This window comes from Orycteropus afer, unplaced genomic scaffold (genome assembly GCF_000298275.1).
Source record: "Orycteropus afer afer isolate SDZICR_OR568_19922 unplaced genomic scaffold, OryAfe1.0 scaffold00113, whole genome shotgun sequence".
NCBI lineage: Eukaryota > Metazoa > Chordata > Mammalia > Tubulidentata > Orycteropodidae > Orycteropus > Orycteropus afer.
This window is the reverse complement of record NW_006921700.1, coordinates 7,707,958-7,722,103: the sequence shown is the minus strand read 5'-3', so window position 1 is coordinate 7,722,103 and position 14,146 is coordinate 7,707,958. Positions and strand designations below refer to the sequence as shown.

At 47.2% G+C, this 14,146-nt stretch overlaps 1 protein-coding gene across 1 annotated transcript in view; it reads left to right on the top strand.

Annotated features, from left to right (window-relative positions):
* The window catches only part of SLC14A2 (solute carrier family 14 member 2), a 67,919-nt gene extending 55,083 nt beyond the window's left edge, over nt 1–12,836 (top strand). Inside the window, exons 13-19 of the mRNA XM_007943848.2 lie at nt 485–674; nt 1,424–1,552; nt 2,380–2,572; nt 6,939–7,086; nt 7,704–7,838; nt 9,549–9,598; nt 12,636–12,836. Of these exons, the coding sequence (XP_007942039.1) occupies nt 485–674; nt 1,424–1,552; nt 2,380–2,572; nt 6,939–7,086; nt 7,704–7,838; nt 9,549–9,598; nt 12,636–12,836 (1,046 nt within the window). The remainder of the gene's footprint in view (nt 1–484; nt 675–1,423; nt 1,553–2,379; nt 2,573–6,938; nt 7,087–7,703; nt 7,839–9,548; nt 9,599–12,635) is intronic.
* The last annotated feature ends 1,310 nt before the right edge of the window (nt 12,837–14,146 follow it).

The following is a 14,146-nucleotide window of genomic DNA, read 5'->3' as shown; positions in this document are numbered from 1 at the left end:
TACAGCCAGCATCCTAGAAAGATGCCCTCTGAACGGCTCACAGAACAGCTGTGTCTATCATTCCAGTGGGTTCTGTTTAGCAATCTCCCTAGCGCTCAGGTCCCAGTTTGATGCATCTTCATACAACACAAGTTTTCTCCCTGGCTCCATCTTCTTAAAAATCCATGCCACTGTCACAGGGAGGATGCAGATAGGTCCGGGTACCCCATCCCCAAAGCTTGGAAACCAACCTAAAGACCATGCCCAATTGGCAAGGGATGTAGTCATCTGGGCTGTCTCATGCCCTCTCTGATGACTTTTTTACCTGCTTCTCAATAGCAGTGGGTTTGGGTTTTTTGATTCTGGGGTGGTTGACAATAGGTGGCTGGCTGAGGCTCTGCCCTCCCACTGTGCCCCGCTACCCATCCCCCCAGGCCTCCCCCGAGCTGTCACAAGTGGAGTGCCCAATAAGCAGCTGCTGATGTCCTGCCCTGGTCTGTTTCAGACAAATCACCCGTATTCCAGTTTCTCGACTGGATACTCCGGGGCACATCCCAGGTGATGTTTGTCAACAACCCCCTCAGCGGCATCCTCATCATCATCGGCCTCTTCGTCCAGAACCCCTGGTGGGCCATCTCTGGCTGCTTGGGAACCATTGTCTCCACACTGACAGCCCTCATCCTGAGTCAGGACAAGTAAGTTCCCACAGCCACAGTGCCTAGAGATCCAGGCCCCACGCATGGGGCGAGAGGACCCTCTCTGTGGATACCACTCCCCACCCACCCACCACCCAAGCACTGCTGGTTTCCCCTCCAAGTGAAAATACTGTAACTACAACTGACCATTCCCTCTGTTGTTGGTGGTGGTGGTTATTCCTTTTTATTGTGCATATGTGAATAATACATGCATATGTAAATAATAAAACATTTGCCATTTTAACTATTTTTAAGTGTAGAACTCAATGACATCAATTACAGTTACCATGGTGTGCAACCATCACCACTGTCTAGCTCCAAAAGTTTTTCATCCCCCAAACAGAAACTCAGCACCTCTTCAGCCATAACTCCCCATTTTCCCTCCTTCCAGGCCCTGGTAACCACTAATAAACTTGTCTCCATGTACGTGCCTGTGCTCAATATTTCATAAAAATGGAACATACAGTATCTGTTCTTTTGTGTCTGACTTATTTCAATCAGCATAACAGCTCACAGAAGAGCCATGTCAACTACTAGTTGGCTATGTTTTCATAGCTACATGTTGTCTAGGGAAATATGAAGTGATGATGTCTGCCCTCCCCATTCCATGGGGTGGGAGTGGCTTGTTTGAAGGCGTGGTCAGGCTCCATGAGAGAAAAATCTAAGTCAGAAGGACAGTTAAGGGGAGAGTGTCCCTACATTAGGTCAAGTGGAAAGTCTCTCACCAGTCCATGCCCTTTTCCCCCTAGATCAGCCATTGCCGCAGGACTGCACGGGTACAACGGGGTGCTGGTGGGGCTGCTCATGGCCGTGTTCTCTGACAAAGGTGACTATTACTGGTGGCTTCTGCTCCCCGTCATCGTGATGTCCATGTCTTGGTAAGTCTGCAACTGAAAGTGTGGCCTGAGATTGAGGGTCACCGCCCTTTATATCACGAGCCCATGACCATTTGTGCAAACTTGATTTGAAAGTTGCATTTACTTAGCTTACACGTCAGAAACACCTCCTGGAAATGGTAATGTTGTGCAGTGCCAGGCACACACTTTCTCATTACCTACTATCTTTCACTTTTTCTGGACCCACCTTGCTAGAGTATGGAGTAACTGAGGCCCACGTAGGTTAGGAACCTCATGCCATGGGTCGCATCAGTTTCTGGCAATCTTCTCATCCCTCCCCCACCTTGTCTAGCTTTTCTTTTCTTTGAGACCCTTGACCAGACCAAGACACCCTCTCAGTATAGACTCAAGACAAACCATTGGGCAGAGTCCTTGGAGCAGCAGACCCCAGGGCTTCCTCACCTCCAGCAAGCACAGGACATAAGTCTGGCCACAAGTCTCAGTGCACTCAGCCACTCAATGAACATTTATTGAATGGATGAATGTGATTGCTTTCCTTCCCTCAGCCTGTCCTCTCTCTTCCTCTCTGTGAGTGAAGCTATATGACCCTGAGATTTCCTGCCTCGTAACTTCCTTCAGAAAGCTCTTCTGAATTGGAGTCTGGACATCCCACTTGTCACTGTGTCAGGTCCAGGGAGGCGGCCAGGGGAAGGTCACTTGGGCCAGTCAGTCTCAGGGAGGATGTCCCGCAGGTTGCTGTCTTCCAGAAGGTACAGGGAGCCCTGCTCCCACTCAGCCAGTCTTTGACTGCCCCTCAAGCATCAGGCCAGGTGGCTTCTTATCTGCATCTCTTGTTCTTCCACCATCAGCCCCATCCTCTCCAGTGCCCTGGGAACCATCTTCAGCAAGTGGGACCTCCCAGTCTTCACCCTGCCCTTCAACATCGCAGTGACCCTGTACCTGGCAGCCACGGGCCACTACAACCTCTTCTTCCCCACAATGCTGCTGCAGCCTGCATCCTCTGTACCCAACATCACCTGGTCAGAGGTCCAAGTGCCGCTGGTAGGTATCATGGGAGGTTGAAGGGCAGCACTTGATTTTAAAGTGGTGCTTGCTTATTTTTCATGTCAGAAACATCCATGAGTAATTAGTGTCAGTTTGCCATGGAGTTGACTTCAACTCATGGTGACCCCAAGTCCCACAGAATGAAATGTTGTCTGATCCTGTGCCATCTCCATGATTGTTGGCATGCTTGACTCCATCGTGGCAGCCATTGCATATTTGGAGAGCCTTCCCACCTACAGACCTCATCTTCCAGCCCTGCACCAGACAATATTCTTTTGTGATCCATAAGGTTTTCACTGGCTAATTTTCAGAAACAGATGAACAGGACTTTCTTCATGGTCTGACTTAGTCGGGAAGCTCCACTGAAACCTGTCCACTATGGGTGACCCTACTGGTATTTGAAATACCAGTGACATCACAGCAACATACAAGTCACCACAGTAGGACAAACTGATGGATGAGTGGTGGCCACAAGTAATAGTTATTAATAATTCTACAGTGTGAGATGCTCTACATACAATAACTCATGAAATACCATCGTTTTGTCTTTTTAAGAGCTGAAGGGGCCAGCTCTGCATCTGCCCTGGCATAACACAGAGGAGGAAACTGAGGCCAAGTTTGAAAACCTGCCTGGAACCACACAGCTAATCAGGAACCAAGTCATAACTATCACTTAGGCCCCTTAACTTCCAGGCCAAGGCCCTTCTTTTTCCTTCTTTTTTTATTTAAGGTCTTTTTGATGCTTTCCTCCATCCTTAATGCAGCTTCTGCTGTGCATTTTCTTCCCTCAATCACTTGGAATAATTAAAGACCATCAGTCAAAATATGCAATGGCTGCAAAAATGGATTCAAGTATACCAACAATTTCATATTGCTTGGTTCCACAATCAACACCAATGAAAGCAGCAGTCAAGAAATCAGATGACGTATTGCACTGGGCAAATCTGCTGCAAAAGACCTCTTTAAAGTGCTAGAGAGCAAAGATGTCTCTTTGAAGATGAAGGTGTGCCTAATCCAAGCCATGGTGTTTTCAAACACCTCATATGCATGTGAGAGCTGGGCAATGAATAAGGAAGCCTGAAGAAGAGTTGATGCTTTTGAGTTGTGTTGTTGGTGAAGAATACTGAAAGTACCGTGGACTGCCAGAAGAACGAACAAATCTGTCCTGGAAGAAGTGCAGCTGCAATGCTCCTTGGAAGTGAGAATGGCCAGACTTCATCACACCTACTTTGGCCATGTTGTCAGAAGGGACCATTCCCTGGAGAAGGATATTGTTTTGGTTACCTACTGCCAGGCTTTAGGGGGCTGTGTGAAAGCCCCTTGACCTTGTGCTTCAGCTCTGCTTCTTGCTCCCGGCCCACTGAAGCTAGAGGCATCCGTCCACTCAGGCAGCTGCTGGCTACTGAGGCTGACAAACCCAAGGTCAACAAGTGAAAAGACACAGTCCCGATGTTACCAACCACATGGCAGGATATTAATTCAAGTCCACTGAAAGTCCCAAGATCAGCAGAGCATGGCGGGCTGCTGAACAACGACACGGCTACATGCAGGGCTCAAGCATGCCATAAGCTAGAAACCATTCCCAATGCTGCTTCTTATATACGGGAAGCAGACCATATTCCTAAAGCAGATACTCAGCTGCTCCAATACATTCCACCATGGAGTTAATTACTAGTCTCACCATGGGGAATAACTACATCCAGCTGCCCACCCACTCAACCAGGCCCAGCCAAGTTGACACACAAATGTAACTACCACAGATATCATGCTCAGTAAAGTGGAGGGTCAGCGAAAAAGGGGAAGGCCCTCAATGAAATTGACACAGTGGCTGCAACAATGGGCTCAGGTGTAGCAAGGATTGTGAAGCTGGACCAGTCAGTGCTTTGTTCTGTTGTACACAGGGTCTCTATGAGTAGGAGCCGACTCAACAGCACCTAACAACAACAGCAACACATCAGGCTACCACCTATTGGCTTAGGAAGTCCCAGCTGCCCATGCAGGAGTGCTCACATGGAAAGCACAGAATCACGTAACAGAATATTTAATGTCTTTTTCCAAGTGTTCTGTCGATGATGCTGACCCCAGGAAGTCAACCAGTTTAATTAATAAGAACCTGCACTATGCACAATAAATCAGCACAGAGAAGCAGGCCTGTTGGCTCCTTATCTAAATGGACATGTGGTCTGAGGCCTGGCCAGTACTTCCCATCACCCTGAAGGGCCCTGGGGCTTACTCTGCAGTTTCCTTATTGGCAATTCATTCTTTAACCACAGGTAGCTGGGTATTGCTGAAGGAAATTTCTGGCAGAAATTATGGTGCATGGCCTCTCTTCGTGTTCCGTAGCCGGCAGCAGCTTGGCCGAGTCGAACGAGGCCTGCCTTCACAGTGAGGAGCATCATTATCTAGGAAGAGAAATACTGGCTTTAGGCCCATCCTTGGTGCTTTGTGTGTGTGAGGGCCTCATGGGCCAGACCCCATCCAATAGCCTCTCAGAAGCAAGAAAAAAATGAAATGGGGGGTGCTGGTAATTCAGCTTCTAGCATTCTCGCTCATCACACTCACCGGTCGCTACTCTTTGGAGGCAAGGTTATTCAAAGTGATGCACTCTGGGGAGAGGATGTTAGAACAGGTTGTTTGTAAATACTGTTCACACTTTGAGCCCACATTTTCAATTAAAACAATATTGGGAATCTTGTACAAATAAAAAAATGTACTATTAGGGAATCTGGTAAAAACACTTTAGAACTCCAAATTTCCAAGAACAGTGGCAGTGAAAATTTCATTTTGGAGTGTTTTTTCTCCACGAAATACTTTTTTGGCCAATTGAATGGATCGTGGGCAAGATTGATATGTTGTTCTTTTTGACTATTATGATTAGAGCCTTGAGTTTTGGAGAAACAAGCGGCAAATGTCAGAGAGAGGGTCTGACACTCCCAACGTGTTCCCCTGCTCTTCTGGCCCTGGAGAGCCCCTCCCCCTTCTGGAGGGTGTGGCTTGCTGGCAACTAAGCTGCCCTGTGTTGCCGTCTCTCAAAGAGCTCTCTCCTGTTCTGCCTTCCCCCGCCCCTCCACACACACCCCGCAGGGCAATACCAGAGCCCCATCCTGTTCTCTGCCTTGGGGGAGGGGGGGACTGAGCCCAAAGAGTGAGCCCATAAGGTTGACCCAGGGGCTCCTACCTCAGCACACTCTCCCCTCAGGTGAGGGCCCTTGAGGTATAGGATTTCCCTCCCCCACACCTGCAAGCAACAGAGGCCTCACGGAGCAGGTGGGCTGAGAAAACAAATGCCGCACATGAAAACACACATCTCCCAGACTGCTTCTCGTCCACTTACGGCCCAGGGGTGAGATGAACCCTAGTGCACCCCAACAGGGGCAGAGCCTCCAACTTTAGGCACTTGCCTAGCTGAAGGGCCTTTGGCCAAACCCCCAAAACTAAGGACCCAGGGCTGGGTGCAAGGAAAGCCAATGTCTCCAGGATGCATCCATCACACTCTGTTTTCCCAACCCAACAGGTGCAATGCCCACAAGGCAATGGGTCCTGGCACCCCTGCACAGGTTTCCACCCAGCAGGCAGGCCTCACTGGACCCAGAGCTACAGGAAGGCCTGGCTCAAGCAGTGTGCCAGTCCCATCTGTCAGTCAAAAGTACAGAAACAAACAATACCACCTTTTCAGGAGCCCTTCTGTGGACACAGAAGAGTAATGCCCATTGCTCTCACAATGGAGTAACACACCCACCCCCCAGGCTTATTCTTGGAAGCACAAAGGACCCTTCTCCACCAGTATCTGACCTCCTACTCAGCCTTCAGAGATCCCTCAATGACACCAACGATTCACTCTCGACCGCTAACCTAAATTTTGGCAGCGCCACAGAACACAGGCTTGGCAGGAAAACCCTATGGGACAGTTCTACTCTGTAACACATGGGATCACCATGAGTCAGAATCAACTAGACTGCAGCGGGTTTGGGTGTTTGTACTTATCTTTCATAACTAGCTTTTAAAAAACAAACTATAAGAGAGTTTTAAACCCTAATTTTGATCTGATATCTATTACTTTTCTAATGAATAATCTCCTCATTTGAATGGCTTTCATTTTCTCTTCACTGAGGGCACATAGCCTCATACTCTTGGTTTTCAATCACAGACACTTAGCATTCCGACCCATAAATGTGCTAAGAACTCGAGGATAAGGTAGTAAAGTCTGCGTTCCCTTTAGAGTCAACCTACTTGAATGAAAAATACCTTGGAAATCTGTTGCAAAGTATTGATATGGAGGGTTGGGTGCTGAGCCTTTTCCAGCCATGGTGCAAGCCATCCCCCTTGCCTTCATGATAAGCACATGACCCTGTCGTACCTACAGCTTTTGAGAGCCATCCCTGTTGGAATCGGCCAAGTGTACGGCTGTGATAACCCCTGGACTGGAGGCATTTTCCTCATCGCTTTGTTCATATCCTCACCTCTTGTTTGCTTGCATGCGGCAATTGGATCCACCATGGGGATGCTAGCAGGTCAGTGTCATCATTTGTCCCTTGGGTTAGTGCCTGGGGCCAGCTCCAAGTACAATAGTGACAAGTGTCCTCAGTGATCCACCTGCTATTCTTGCAAACGTTCCCTTCTTCCTTTGTGCCCTGTTTCTTCACTTATGGTGCCAGTGTCCTTGTGTTCCCTGGAGTGAAAGCTGCCCTCAAGAAAGGCTTTGGTATCAGTCATTTATGCTTTAGTATAAATATAGAGTTTGTTGTATAGATATTTGCTCCCAGATATGTTTCTATTTTAAGTCCTATCTCTAATAAGGATAAGAAGGATTTATTCTCCATCAGAGAACATAAAGATAGCAGTGAAGAAGGAGAGCTCGTTTCATTGGGAAGGAATGTTTAAATTCAACCTCAGAGTCCTTACTCAAAGGGCCTCCTACAGCACTAGCTTAACTATTAGTATGCATGTGACTCTATGGCCATCTATATCCTTTTTGCACTGAATAGAAATCAGAACCCCTCTGTAGAAATACCTAAGAGGACAAAAGGTTCCAGGCTCTGAGGACTGTGGTGGTCAGCCCTGGAGATCAGGGAGGGCAGGTAAGCCCATGAGATACAAACTCAGTCCTGCCACCTGCCTTCTCTCCCAGCTCTCACTATCGCCACGCCCTTCGACTCCATCTACTTCGGCCTGTGGGGCTTCAACAGCACGCTGGCATGCATCGCGATAGGGGGCATGTTCTACGTCATCACGTGGCAGACACACGTCCTCGCCGTTGCCTGTGGTAGGTACCACAAACGGATTCCCTTTCCACCTGAAATGATGCCTGTGTCTATCCCATGAGGATATTCTATGAAAATTCTGCTAATTCCCCAAAGATAAACTGGAAGAATTATTTGCTCTATGAAAGAATTTTCAAAATTTTTTGCTGGTTCTGGTTCTAGTTGCCGTGGAGTCAATTCCAACTCATGTTGACCTCCTGTGTCAAAGTAGAGCTGTGCTCCTTGTGGTTTCCCATAATTTCAGAAGCTGATTTCCAGGTCTTTCTGCTGAGGTGCCTGCGAATGGACTTGAAATGCTAACCTTTCGGTGTTTGCACCACCTACGGACTCCTTTTAATTGTTAACCCAAACCCATTGCCTTCAAGTGGATTACAGCTCATAGCAACCCTATAGGACAGAGTAGCAATGTCCTGTAGGGTTCCCAAGGTTGCAAATCTTTACAGAAGTAGACTGCCACGTGTTTCCCCTGCCAACCACCTTTCAGTTAGCAGATGAGAGCTTTAACCCTTGGGTTACCAGGACTCCTGCCTTTTAGTGGTTACTTTGTGACCAATCCATTAAAACCTATTTTCACTGAACATCAAGTGTTCAGCCACATGAAGGCTGATATTTCAGATGGTGGTGAGTTTTTCACATGACTGTTCTGACCCAAGGCACTGTTTCCTGTCCCACTTCATTTAATATAATTTGTTCTTTAATCTCCTCTTTGTCTTCCAACCTGAAACCCCATTTCTAAAGTAATAGAGACTTCTTCAATTGAAAGACAGAACAGCCATATTAGTTAACCTCTCTGAGCCTCCACTGTCTTCTCTTTAAAATGAAGACAATAATACTGCTTACTTTGTAGGGATGTTGAAAGCCATGGTCAGGATTACTACCAGCTGGACAGATAGTAACTTTAATACATGTTAGCTGCCATTAACATCTGAGTCCCTCCATGAGGGGTGCGCTCTCGTAGCAGACAAAAGGTCGGGGTTCGAGTCCATCCAGAGATGCCTCGGAAAAAAGGCCTGGCAATCTACTTCAGGGAAATCAGCCATTAAAGACCCTATGGAAGCACAGTTCTACTCTTAAACTCATGGAGTCACAATGAGCCAGAGTTGACTGATAGCAACAGGATTCTTTTTGGTTGTTAATATCGTGCCGGGCAACTGGCTGTTTCCCGTTGAGAGATGAACGGTTCAGAAGCAAAGCCCAAACGCATTGGCTTGTTTTCACAGCACCTCACCTCTCACTGGCATTTGGCTCTTCCCAGAGACCTAGAAGATGAGTCAGTAAGCTTGTTTGGTGCTCCATGAGCTTCCAGAATGCTGTTCCTCCCTGGAAAGCCATATTATGTGAATAACTTGTGATGAAATATTCCAGCAGAGAGTTCTGGGATTCACTTGCCTTTGCTGTATAGTAAAATTTTCATTTATGGTTTATGCTGTTAAATGTTCCTTTACTGGAATGCAAGGTGGTGAGACCCACGAGAACGGTAACAGCTCAATTCTGGACCTTTTAACAAAGTTCATCTGCTGTCTTAGCTGTGTCGGCATTTGTGTGGAATTTAACACTTTTCAAAGCTTCCAAGCAATGAAAACATAGCTCAAGTTCTTTTTTAGATCCGAGAGATAGCATTTATGGCATAAAATTGAGGGGGTGAGAATGTGTAGACTAAGCTTGAGGGACTTTTAATAGTTACTGGAATGTTTCTTGTTGGTCTTTTCCAGCACTGTTTGCAGCCTACCTGGGTGCTGCCCTGGCTAACATGTTGTCTGTGGTGAGTCAGAACAAGCCCACAGCACCACCCTGGTGTTCTCTGCTTCCCGGAGCCTACTGCTCAAAGCCCCTCCTCCAGAACCGCCCCCCAGCCCATCCCCCTCATCTCAGTCACCCTACTCACCACAGCACCCACCAAACAGAAGGAGCTGGGCCTCAAAAGTTTCGATGTCAATGGTTGGTAAATCAAATCCCCTTGTCAATGGGCCATTGGGGATCCATCTAGAAAGATGATTTGCAGAGCATCATCTTATAAATCAAAGATTTAAATGACACTTATTTCTGCTGTATCATCTATTTTGAAATCTTTATGATTTAAGTTTTTTATGTGTTTATAGATTTTCTGGGGAGCTCTGGTGACGTTAAGGCATTTGACTGCTAACCAGAAGGCTGGCGGTTCAAACCCCCCAGCCACTCCTTGGAAGGAAGGTTGGGAAATCTACTTCCATAGAGATACCGCCTCAGAAACCCAAGGAGGGGTCGCTATGAGTTGCAATTAACTCGACGGCAGTGAGTTTGGTTTTGGTTTTTGGTATAGATTGTCTGCTCAGTAAGATTGTGGGCCACTCTACATCTTTGTTCACTCTAAAGAAATTAGTGCAATGCTAACTGCTTTGGAGGTTACAAGGGATTTGGAGGTGTTACTCCTGTCCTCTGTGCAGTGCCAACTCTAAGTGGGATGGGAATTTAGAGGAGGGGAGAAAAGAAGGGGGGTCACTGGCAAAAGCCTCAGGGTAGAGGGGTGTCAACCCCCAGCCAATCCCTGGGGAAGACAGAGATGGTGGCTAATGGGTCCCAAGCAGCAATCTGAGACCCTGATCTTTGCCTGAGCCCCAGTGTAAGGTGGTGTGTGAGGTCAGAGGAGGCTCATGGTCAACCCCAGCTTCCCCCTACACACACACTGGGAGAGGCCAAGTCCCCAGACATCGGCCCAGAGCACTCAGGGCCCAGCCACAGTTTAAGACTCCAGCTTTGGGTAGGAGCACAAGTACACATCTCATATGGACAACCAGGAAAAGTCCCAATGATCCTGCAGGGCGATGAGAGTGGGCCTTCTACTCAGCGCTGTCTCAATCTTACCCCCAGCCCTAGTGAAAATGAGTGGTTTAGACTTAGCACAGGACGGAAGTTTCTAAGCGTAGAACTAGCCTTCCCTTGTAGCATTGTGTTACCCCAGATGCACTAAGTGCCTCCCTCCTCTGGGCCCCACTGTACTTTGTGCACACCTCTGCTGCCGCGTCTGACCTACAGAACTGGGATGAGTCGAGTGCGCATCAGTCTTCTTCCACCTTCAGCCCTTGTGCTCCTTCAAAATAGGGGCCCTGTCGTATTCTTATCTTTATCTCTAAAATCTGTTTTGGAGCCCAGCACATAGTAGGTTCTCAAGACATACTGAATGAATGAAACTTTAAGGTAATGATCCCCCACGACAGGGAATATTAGAGCTGGGGCTGAAGAAGACTCTGAAAAGACTTTAGAAAGATGCATTGAGTGGACTTCACCACTCACAAGCGTTCCTTGCAGCAGCAGTTCTGGTATCAAGCTGTCATTGCTCTTCCCCAAGTCCCATCCAGCAATGCCATCTTTAGACACACACATCTGGTATGCTCTGTGAGCCCCTCGACCAGTGCTGGAGTACCCCTTTATGATACCTCCTGTTGGGACAGCAGGGACCCATGCTTTGACGAAAATAATTGTTACCCTAATGGTATTGCCTAAGGTTTTAATGCTTGTAGTAAAATGAATTGATTTTGTGGGGAGAAGTGGCCTGATTTAATCTACTGCATAGTTAAATAAATAAGGTGCTCTGGTGGTGTAGTACTTAAGGCATTCAGTTGCTAACCGAAAGGTTGACAGTTCGAATCACCAGCCAATCCAGGAAGAGGGAGGAGGCAGTCCACTTCTATAAAGATTTATAGCCTTGGAAACCCTATTAGGTAATTCTACTCTGTCCTGTAGGGTCTTCAGGAGTCAGAATCACCTCCACTGGAATGGTGGACTTGTTCTTTATAGTTAGATTTGTGGGCTCTTTGTTAGCAAGCTCTCCACTCAAGCTATCTCAAAGGAAGAGTAGGGAGGGAAGTTAAAATCCTCAGGGCATCTTAAGAAAACAAAAAACGGTTCAATATGAGAAAGGAAGCCAGGAATGGGAGAGTCCTTGAAAAGACAGGCAGCTGCTCTCCACCTTCAGATCCCAGGGACCGGGGATGGCCTGCCCCTGCCTCTCTCCACACATCTGCTCTGTTTCCCTGAGTCTCTCTGAGATGGGTTTCCTCTGTTGCACACAGCCCCAGATGGCCACCCAGCCTGGTTCTCCAGACCTTTCAGTTCAAGGACACTCACACCATTTCTGGACATAGACTGTGTGCCTCTAGTTCAAATTCTCAAGAGAGAGATTCTATTGAGCCAGTTCATCTTCCTATGGGAAATCTGCTTTTGAGTCAGATGAGTATTTCTAGTCCAATCAGCTGTGACCAAAGAGGAAAAAGTCATGGGATACAAAATGGCTGTCAAAGTTACTCCTTCAACAGAAACTGATGGGAGAAGGTGGGAGAACGGCCGTAGTTCCAAGAGGTAGAGGTATAGCCTAGCTAGACACCCCAAGACATGTCTCATACAGGAGGGTGAATTATAATAGAGTTCCAGTGGGTGCATGTTGAAGCATATTTTTTCTCCTATTACAATGCAGACTGATATCACTGACATGATTTTATGTATTGTTGTTGTTATATGCCATCAAGTCTGACCCGACTCATAGCGACCCCTCCTTGGGTTTCCGAGGTAGTATCACTATGGAAGTAGATTGCCCAACCTTCCTTCCAAGGAGTGACGGTGGGTTTGAACCGTCAGCCTTCTGTTTAGCAGTCAAGTGCCCTAGGCACTACCCTACCAGAGCTCCCTGCTTTTATGTAGCTCAACATTAGGCATTATCCTCATCAGTGCTCAGAAAGCATCCCATCCTCCACAGGCCCACAGTGATTGGTGAATTAATCAAACATAAACCGCTGATGGAATCTTCTTGTGTCCTTCTCCCCCAGTTCGGATTACCACCCTGCACCTGGCCCTTCTGCCTCTCAGCGCTCACCTTCCTGCTCTTGACAACCAACAACCCTGCCATCTACAAGCTCCCACTCAGCAAAGTCACCTACCCGGAGGCCAACCGCATCTACTACTTGTCCCAAGAGAGAAACAGAAGGGCATCCACCATAACCAAGTACCAGGCCTATGATGTCTCCTAAGTTGCCGCTTCCAAAACATGACACTGCAAACTCAGCCTTCTGCAAACTGACTGGGCCCCCAAACTAAAGGCCAGTGAGACTTCCCTTCTGTCTGTTCTGTGATACCCCCAAAGCAAGTGTACACCCAGTTACTCCCAACCACAGGCAAGTGCTGTGTGTAATCACCACTCAGGAAGCTCTCTGTTTTCTATGATGCACATCGCTTGTTGAGGATATGGTTAGCTTATACTTTATACCCATAGCATACTCCATAAGAGCTCTCTTTGAGGGCAACTTCCCCTCTTTTGCAAAATAAATCACATTCCCAAAGAGAAGTCCCTGAAAACGAAGGGGACAGAGATTGGCCATGTGGTCCTCCAACTCAGTCATTTGATGTAGTGGGATGTGTCGTGGGATGTGCTGGAGGACACGAGTGCTGGTTCCACCTCTAATAAGGTCCATCCCTGCTCTCAGCCTCAATTTCTCATTGTTTCCATGACAAGGTAGGACTCCACAGTCCCTCCCCCATGAGGAGTGCTGATCCCCACCCTGTCCCCCTCCTCTCCACACACCGATGAAATCAGCATAACCAACATGCAGTACTTTAGTTAAGTAGGAGATGGAAGAGTTAACCAGAGATGAGGTGGAAAAATTTTGATGTTCTATGGAAGTGTGTTCCCGGGTCTGTAGATTTGGGGTTAAGACTCCAGCTTTACTGAAAATGCCATTGTGCCTGCCTTCATATAACAGAAATATTTCTGGAAATGTCATGAAATGAAAACTGATCTCTTTCAACATTCAAATCATGTTTTAAACAAATATGTTTCTTTTGTGATATTCACAATCATGTTCTCATTAAATTGTAACTTTGCAAGTTGGTGTCAAGAGTTTTTTAATACTCTCACGCATCACCCACCTGAGGGGCTTTCCACAGTCAAGCATGTGTCTGAAAAGAGATGGGATGGGCTAAAAATGATCAGAAAAGGGTTTGATTTGTTCAGGGAGGGAATTATCCAGAAATGACCACGGACATGGTTTTATGTTTGAGTTAAAGTGCAGATTATTAGTAAGCCATTTCAGTTTTTAGGGAATAATTTCTTGGCCTTGCACCCTAAAATTACAAATCCAAGCCCTCTTGAATAGCCACTAACTCTAATTTGGTCACTCTGCTTATAGAGCTGAGCTCCTAAACCATAGGGCCTAACCTTCCCACCCCTCCCCCAGAGAAGGAGGTGAACCTCTTGTAGGGCCACAGTGAGGTCTCCAGGTCTCTCATACTTCCTTCCAGTTCAGCATGATGGGGTTAAAAAAAAGAAAGAAAGCCATCTAGT